A 9187-nucleotide genomic window follows, 5' to 3' on the forward strand; every position below is an offset into this window, starting at 1 on the left:
GGTTTTGCCCAAAACCTTTGGTGTCTCTTATAAAAAAAGGATTACCCGCTTCCTACAACTCGTTCTTTGAATTGAACAAAGCACACAGGGTAGTCGCTAGTCATTTCACTGGTATCCGGTCTTTACACTGTTGAAGTACTTTTTTGGTAAATAAAATGTTTGCGAAATAATTTAAAAAAATGTTCAATGCGCCTACCTGGATGCAACCAATTAGGCAGGAAAAATAATTGCACCATGTTCTTTCAATTTAAACTCAAAAAGGGTCAGCTTTCAGCGGGGCCAGTTATGCAGGGATCATTGCCATAACCTGTTTTTTCGATTGAGCTCTAAATTTCAGATTTGGCAGGGTTGTTTTCGAGAAAAGACAAAATGTTTCCAAAAAACGTTAAGATGAACAAACTTGACTTTTCCAAGCATTTAATTTTGTTCTACCAAAACTTAAGAGAACCGTCATATGCAGTGAAGAATCTCAAAACCTTTTTATCTTCGATTGATCCATTAATCTCAGCAGTGGCTGCGTAGGTTTTAAGAAAGAAGTTTCCAAAAATAACTCAAAATATCGCATTTTGATTTTTCCGAATTTTTTTCTACTATAACTAGGGCATAGCCGCTTATACAGTAAAGTTTCCTCACAACTGAGTGTCTCTATTGAACCCTTACCTAAAAATTGGCAGGGTAATTTTCGGGAAGTTTTCAAAAGCGGTCAAAGTCTCGAAAGCTCGAATCTGTCGAAGGCTGAAATTTTGTGCTCACAGAAATCGGGTAGCCGATCAAGCCTATAGGACTCCCATAACCTGTTCTCTTGATTGTCCAGATTTGGGAGGGTAGTTTTTGAAAAAAAGTTTCGCAAAAACGGTCGAAACTTCTAAAATAACGGGTTATGCAGTTTATTATAAAATAAATAGCCGGTTATGCAAGGAAGATTGCAGCCAGTTCTCTCAATTAAACCGTAATTCCACTTAGGGATAGTAGTTTTCGAGAAAAGTCAAACACTAGGGCGTAGCGACTTATGCATGAGAAATTCCCGCTTTATTTTCGTTCGATTGTTACTTTATATTCAGATTAGAAATTAGATTAAATTCAAACGTAGAAAGGGAAGTGAACTAAAAAAAGAGACCCGGGGAGTATGGAAGCACCCAAGGTAGTCGCTGGTATTTTCATTGGTACCCGGTCTTTCCATTGTTGAAGTGCGTGAACAACAAAGACGTTTGCAATAAATTGAAGAAAAAATTCAAAGCGTCTCAAAAGAACAATAATTGCAACAAAATCAGATTGATTTTCATAATACCTGTTTTTATCAAAAAATAAAAAAGCAATTATTCTACAAGTACTAATGCATAGAAAATGAAGCCAGAAAATTGTCAGGTTTTGACGATCAACCCATTGCAGTCACACAAAAAAGAATGAGCCAAAGTTCAACTAAATTGTTAGGACGAAAAACTATAATTATATGTGATTGTACACGACATACAAACTAATTAAAGGAAATTACAAATTTCTTCTATACAAATATTCACGCCATATCTAGAAATCTGATCAGGGGTCAGAAAAATATAAATCTTCGAAAATGGAGGCAAAGAGCACAGCTTAAAGGCAAGATGATGAAGTCAATAAAAAGATGAAATAGTAATTTTGCAAAGAAGTACAACTATGATAAATTTACAGAAAATGACCCTTCTGGTCACACCACCTAAGGGTCAACAACACGACTTAACCATAGTCATTTCATCCAGATTTATTTTTGTTGGCAGCTGCAACGTGCGCGGGCATGAAATATGCCGACATAATTGGCGTTTTATGAGAGTTCACAATCGCTTTAGAAGACGTGGAATTTGCTGTTGACGCCAAACTCATGTTATCAATCTTTTGTTGAGTCTGCATTAAGTGTCTCTGATGACTACTAGAATCATATCCAGAAGGCAATGGATAACCTTTTTCATTTGAAGTCGATGGACGTCTAGCTTGCGAGTATCTACCACTAGAGAGCCGCTCTGGTAAATCATCCAAATTGTGACTTGCTTTGGTGTTGACCATATTTGACGACTTCAAGTACTTGGATGGCAGCGAGTCCAGAGGGTTTGATTCCATCACAGGCGGAAATCTTTCTCTCGGTGATAACTTGGCTGCATCTCCTGATTGGTGGAAAAATGGCGTGCTGCTCATATGAGCCGTTTTGGCGAAATTTTCTTGCATGTGACTCGATTCATTAGCATAGTTAGGGTTCTGAGGATGGTAAGTGTTAGCACTCGGTCCCCAGTGGTTGTTATTTAAGTGGGGCGAAATATTTGAGGCTGTATTTTGCATGGGGGATGTATTGTTAAACGAATTATAATCCGGTCTAGCCGAATTTTGTACAGATCCGCTAGTGGATCCTTGCCTGAACTTAGCAGTAACATTTGTGGAGTTTCCGAAATTTGAATTGCTTCTCTGAGTCAATTGTGAATCTGTTATTTGTTTATTCAAGTATTGAATGATTTTCTCATTAGAATCTAAGAGCTTCTGATTTTCTTCCAGTTTGGCGTTTGAGCTTTTCAGCTCATCTCCTAATTTCTCAACTTCCTCGGTTCTAAGTTTTAAGTCACTTTCAACCGATTTCAAATGCAAAACAGTCTTTTCTAAAGTCGATGACTTTTCACTGATGACTTTTTCTTGTTGAACTGTTACACTATTTTTCAACTTCAATTTTCCATAAGATATTCTCAAATCTTCCTGAAGTTTGCGAATGATGTTGTTGGCCTTGTTGTTATCATCCGTTGCATGTTTCAAATTTTGTTCCATTTCTGAAATTTTCGACTTCAGTAACTCTACGTTATCGTCAAGTTTCAACCGCTGTTGATTCGCCATTTCAACTTGCTCTTGTGACCGTTCAATGATATGATTTTTACTCTTTACATCTTGCTCCAAAACAGCAACTTTTGTTTTCAGACCATTGATAAGTTTCTCTTTTTCATGACTATTAGTCAAACTTGAAGCATTTTCACTTCTGAGCGAATTCAGTTCAGCTCTCGTTCTGTTTAATTCCTCGTCTAGAACTTGCAGCTTCGATTTTAAATCTCTTATACTTGATTCTGATTTGTACTTTTTATCAACTAGCTCTTTCTGTTCACTTTCTAAGACTTTTATGCGATCTTCATACTGTCCGAGGGAGGTCTGAAAGAAGCTTTCTCGTTCAATCCTTCTTGCTTCTACCTCACTTTGGAAACTAGTTTTCTCTTTCAAATGTTTTTCTTGAATAACTGCTAATTCCTGCGAAAACTTCGCTTCCATTTGACTAACCCTCGAATCCAGGTCAGATTTCAAAACATTCAGTTCGTGGTTCCTATCATCAAGTAACCTCCGACATTCGGATAAGTTAGATTCAAGATCACGCACTTGTGATCTTAAGTTCGATTCTACTGCATTCTTCTCCACTTGTAGCTTCGATAGAACACTAGCAAGGTACTTTTTGACCTCACAGTCATTGCCAAGAGACAGAGTTAGAGACAAATGGACCAAGTGTCTGAACTGAGTTGTCTCGACTATTGACAACGTTGAAGCTCCATTGGCTAGACAACTTTCTTGAAATTTGAGCAAAAACTTGGGCGTCTCTGATAAACTTTCTTTCAAACATAATTCGAAAAGTTCTGTCAATTTCGGAGGAAAACTTGAGTAATCTACTAAAATTCCCTGTTGGTTTTTCAGAACAGAAAAATCCTCTTCGTTCAGAACCAATTGATGTAAAAAGAAAGGATCGTTATTGTCTGTTAATCTGAGTAGCAGTTCTTTTCGTCCAGTTGAGCCGGCATGCACCTCTAGAGCAAAGTCCACTTGTTTTCGCTTCGTTTCTTGTCCAGCTACTTGGGGTATGATGAAGAGTGGTATAGTTTTTTTGTAAATTTCATTTGTTATAACAGACATTCTCTAAAAACAAACAGTTGTTAGATAATTGTAATTAACAGATTTTTCGAGAAAAAAAACAGCTCATCATTTGCTTTGATCAGGGCATAAGCTGCTCAAAAACTGCAGCATCTGCTTTGATTATTAGGCTCAACTACACCCATTATCAATCTTCCATTTACTCAAATCGCCGCTTATTTCTACAACAAAATCAACTTTTCAACTCCATTTTTTTAAAAGTTTTTGTCTCGACATTACCAATTTCTCAAAACTCCAGCAAACAGACGAGGTAAATTCACCGTCATGGAAATTACATAAAAAATATAAACACTCTAAATCGCATTACACCAGACTCTAAAATCAAATCAGACATTGTGGACACTGCAAAATCAAGAAACTTACAGCCAAAAAGAATTACTAAGAAACTATGACACTGTTTGACAATTATGGTTAAGGTATTAAACTCCACAAGCTCACTGACGTAAAACAACATTTTGAAGCAGGTCAAAGCTTGCGAAAACGATATCGAAAGAAATATATCAAAGTAATACAAATGATAGGAAAGGCCGCTAATTTCAGAAACAAGCAAATTACAATCTGCACAGTAAAAAGAAAATAGTAAAAGCATAAAAGACAAATATCAATTCAGAACAATTAATTCATTGAGTTCTCCAAAATAAAAATCGTTGAATTTCTTTTTTAAGACTTGATTGCCAAACTCTGGAAATCTGATCCCTTTGAGATTATTATATCCGTGAATGGTTGAAGCTGGTCCACTTCAACTCCTGAATGCTTTTTGAGGACTAAAAGCGTGTAGAACTTGGCAGCTGCCGTCTTTCTGTTGTTTGCTTTCGAAATGGCCTTGAAAGATACGTAATCTTTTGAAAGCAGATGTCGTCCCAGAATTGAGACCATCTGTTGTGTCCGTTTGTTCCACCTTCTGTCTTCTTGCTCTTCTGCCGTTTCGTCATCCTCGTGATCAGATTCAATTTCCTGTTGAAATATCGCATCGTCAGCAGGGTTCTCGGGGGGCACAGATCCTGGTTCTCCCACAGACCCGGGAGATCCAGGTGAGAGATCTCCGAAAAAATCCCCGATTCCGTCATCGTGGAAGTCATGGTCATTTTGGACACTCGGAACAGCGAAATCGTGATTTGTCGCGTCCTGCAAGTTGGTATCAACAATAACAGGAGTGGGAGGATCCATGTTCAAGCTCACGTTGTCGACCAAAGCGGGGGTTGGTGGTTCCTGGAACGCAATTGCTGGTGACACCATCGCATTACCGACAATAGAAGATTTCTCCTCGAGACGCTTTGATTCTCGTGCTTTAGCTCGAGTTGCACGGCTGTCCCTCATTTGTTCTATAGTTTCGTCTTCTATCTGCATAGGCTCAAGAGTTTCATCTGGCTTGTACTCAAGTGGAACTTCAGCTTTCAAGTGCTTTCCATAGAAATATGCCACAGTCGTGCATGTAGCTTGGCGGCCAGGCAATGCGAACAGCTTCTCGACATTACCGGTTTCTTTCCAGATCATCAGTTTCTTTGAAGGCGGTGCCAAATCCAGTTGTGTGGTAACGTCACCTGTGTCTTCCATTTGGGCTTTCATTACAGCTGCTTGAATTTTAATGTTATCGTCGATTACAAGCTTGCGCTTCTTCTTCAGGCGGATATCCTTGTTTTGAATTTCAAGGGGTTCAAGAATAAAAGCGTTTTCATTGGGGTTTATCAAAGTAGTTTGGTCGTTTGTCTGATTTATTCCCAGCATTGTATTTTCAGAGAAACGCGGAGGCTGAACTGAATCAACAGGAGCAACTGAGTCAATGACCGAACTCATCACACTTGGCGGCATAACACTCGGAGGATCGAAGGCATCAGTCATTACACTTGGAGGATCCCCAAGAGCGCTATTCAAGAAGGCATCCTTCTCAAAATCCAAACTCTGTAGAGGATCGATTGATTTGTCTTTTTGTAGCAATCCTCCCTCGAGACCAGGCAAATTGAGGAATGAAGATGCATTCCTCAAAATTTCTCTGTCGTCGAAAGTTCCATCTCCAAAACCATCGGTTTCCAAAGTGGGAAGACGAATCGTCCCAACGTCTTCCTTTAAAGTGATTTCATCCAATCTACTCTGGTTCATTGTAAAATTTGTCGGAATTGTGAAGTCTCCAAAGTCTGCGAGAGAAGTATCAAAGTCTTGAAACACATCCGGAAGTGTTATCGCATTGAAGGCAGCTTGCTCGGGAAGATCCACACCAGTCTCGTCAACTCCTGGCCTAAAAGCCATTTTGATTTTGACAAAGGCTTCATTGCAATCTGCCAGCAAGTATTTCGCCTTCCTATTGTGGATACGCACCACGCCCAACATCAAGTGCCCCGATGTTCTTAAGGCCATCTTCGATTGAGGATTCAAAATATCGTCTACGCTATTCTCTATGTCGATGTCATAAATGTGCGCTTTCGACAGCTTTTTCTCCCAGTGAGCTGCTAACCATAGTTTTCCCAGGGGGCCTTTTTTGCTGAGTACGAAATGTGCATAAAACATTTTAAACTAAAACAAGATATTCAACAAAAAGTGTAAATTTTCGACACTCGAATTAAGTTAACACGGGCATATTTGTTGATAAAACACGAGCCTTTCGATCAATCGTTTGAGACCAATATCTTAAAAAAAAAACAGATTGTCCGCCTGATGTGCAAGTCGCACATAAAGTTCCAGTCCAAAATTTTAAGAAATTAATTAACGATAGCCGATTACTGTGCAAGTAGCTCAAAGTCCCGACCGAAATAATGTAAAAACCAATTTTTTACACGTGTCGTTTTTCATTTGTAGTGGGCTGAGATACTGAACGGAAGTTCAGTCTTAAGTATATTTGAGATTAATACTATATTAGGTATAATTTATATGTTTTTGCCTAATTTTTATAATTTTTCTTGCATACAATGTCTGAGTCGCAAGAAGAAGAAATGTTAATTAAGTCATAAATACAAATAACATATGAATATAGAGAGTTGCAAAAAGTTCGGACAGACAGAAATAATTAAAAAGAGCAGTCGTACCATTTTGACAGATTTTTGCATGCAATTTCGTTTTTCATACAACCTTGAGACACAAAATCGGACTGAAAAATTAGATTTTGCATGCAAAATATTTCCAAAATAGGTCAATTGCTCTTTTTAATTAATTTTGTCTGTCCGAACTTTTTGCTACTAATTATACATTACACTTAACAAAATTAAGGTTTGTGAAGTTTGCATTTAGTGTAACATTCGCCGGGAAGTACATATCGACGGAAAATAAAGCTAGCTTCTAAAACGACTGGCTAGCGTCTAAACACAGCTCTGCATGCTTTTCACCGTCTCTGCCAAAGCCAGTTCTTTTGGTGGTTTTCCTAATATCGGGTTGACAAAACGTTACTGTTTTTCGGCTTCGACCAGAACGCTTAAATTAAATGCAAAAAGTGAGCTCATGGCTGGGTCTCAGTATCCCCAGACCACGAGGTCACTCCTAGTACAATAACGGTCATTAAGGCTTCTAACTAGGGCGTACGATCGGAGCGGAGGGTTCGTCGCTGAAACGCTTACTGATCATGATGGTCTTATGCCTTTGACAGGCCCAACCAGGAGCGCCATAAAAACGTCTATGTAACATTCGACCAAATACTACACAGCGACGGAGCGTAGAAAAAGTACCTATTAACAACTGGCAGGCGTCAGTTACCTTAGTCCTACTCATTTTTCACCGTCTCGACCTTGCCAGTTGATTTTCTGGTCTGTTTAGGGCTAAGTAAAAAGTTACTATTTTTAGGCCATCAGTCAAACGACTTTTGATCAGCTTTCGCTTACATGCGAACACAACCACATAGCTGAGTCTCGGATCCTCAGACTACTTGATTGCTATTAAAAACACGGCTCGAATACCCTATTTCAATATGTTTTTGTGTGACAGTTCTATATTACATCCATTGGAGATGGATTGACCCTTTCCTCTTTCTAGCTACTCATATTCTAAAATATCAAATTATACCGGTGTTAATTCAGAGTTCTACGACATCCAAGTAGCTACAAAGTCAGTTTTATATAGTCCCTTCACATACAACAGTCTCTGGAGGACCAAGCCTCCGTTCCCGTAATCTTCCCGAGATAACGTTCTTATCTCTCCCAATTTGTGGCACGGGAGGGTTCCGTGGAATTTTCCTTCCCCACTGAAGCTTCCTTTTCCACCAATTTCCACTGCTAAGGTTCTTATCGTGTCTTATTGCCACGATAAGAGGCTTCGTTTCTCTCGTTCTTTCGTGCGACTGTTTTCTGCTGTCTCTGTCGTTGTTGTGTTTTTTCGTCCTTTCCAGTCAAAATGGCCGTCTTTTTGTATTTCTCAGAAATATTGGCCCGTCATTCGAAATTTTAAAAATTCAAATTTTCGGAATATCTAGGCCCTTTTTCGCAGCAATTTTTTGTTGCTAAGGCCTTTAGTCCTCGCTTCCTGTATCGTCGGAAGGTTGCGCTGTGCCAATCCGGCAGAATGGCACATACTCCCCGGACAGTCCCCATCATTGATCGCATAACACCGGGTTTTCGTCAAGTGGTACTCCAGTTTTCTATAATTGATCTTACAAATCGCATAAGAATATGAAATTTATCTACTCCGTCTCAACTCACTACGTGTCACAAATGGCATTGTACTACATCTCACTGCCTTCTAACATTTTCACAAAAATGCACCATGAGGAGTGTCCTAGATAAAATTTCTTTTCTGACTACTTACACCATCTTGCCATAAAACTTCTTTTCGCTCTTTGTGATTAAAAAGTTGGGACGTGGCACGGCCACGCACTCGTTAAAATTAACTTAACGTCACTCACCAAGTATAATCAGTTATTTATGCGGTCCTATTCGATATTAAAACTAAGAAACTCTGTGGCTAGGAAAGTTATTGAGTTACTCACCCTTTCCGAGCGAGTTTACCCAAACTTACCATGTCGCTACACAGTTGTAACAGTCGCCTACTTCGGTCACATATGAGGCTTAAGAAAAATAGGCCCTATAACCATTGGCTCAAGAGTCAGGGACACTATCTCTTGTGTTTTTCTACCTCAAGAACGGTCGGAGCCAATTCGGTTCGCTTGCGACATGAGACTAGAACCCGTTACAGCTTAAAGGCTACTACCAAAATATCCCCGCACTCTAGAAAATAAGAACGTCCCCATACTTAGGTCTCGGGATACCCAAAATACACGAACGCCGTTAAAAACAGGGTCGGAACAATCCGTTAAGTTACTTTTTATTGGACAGTGGAACTTTGATCCATTTCAGAT

General features: G+C 39.2%; 3 protein-coding genes across 3 annotated transcripts in view; all 3 read right to left on the bottom strand.

The window, feature by feature from the left end:
• Positions 1–9187, bottom strand: part of LOC134839416 (uncharacterized) — a 541178-nt gene that overhangs the window by 411730 nt on the left and 120261 nt on the right. The gene's annotated exons all lie outside the window — the stretch shown is intronic.
• On the bottom strand, positions 1391–3900 carry LOC134839110 (spindle assembly abnormal protein 6 homolog). The gene has a single exon (XM_063854547.1). It carries the CDS (start codon positions 3895–3897, stop codon positions 1726–1728), a length of 2172 nt encoding a protein of 723 aa, XP_063710617.1. The 5' UTR covers positions 3898–3900; the 3' UTR covers positions 1391–1725.
• On the bottom strand, positions 4154–6420 carry LOC134840280 (double-strand-break repair protein rad21 homolog). The gene has a single exon (XM_063856032.1). The coding sequence runs from the start codon at positions 6415–6417 to the stop codon at positions 4576–4578; it is 1842 nt and encodes a 613-aa protein (XP_063712102.1). The 5' UTR covers positions 6418–6420; the 3' UTR covers positions 4154–4575.

Source organism: Symsagittifera roscoffensis, chromosome 2 (assembly GCF_963678635.1).
Source record: "Symsagittifera roscoffensis chromosome 2, txSymRosc1.1, whole genome shotgun sequence".
Classification (NCBI taxonomy): domain Eukaryota; kingdom Metazoa; phylum Xenacoelomorpha; order Acoela; family Convolutidae; genus Symsagittifera; species Symsagittifera roscoffensis.

What these genes read in the sequence shown, in the direction of transcription:
- LOC134839110 (XM_063854547.1), bottom strand. Translation starts at nt 3,897, where the DNA reads ATGTCTGTTATAACAAATGAAATTTACAAAAAAACTATACCACTCTTC.
- LOC134840280 (XM_063856032.1), bottom strand. Translation starts at nt 6,417, where the DNA reads ATGTTTTATGCACATTTCGTACTCAGCAAAAAAGGCCCCCTGGGAAAA.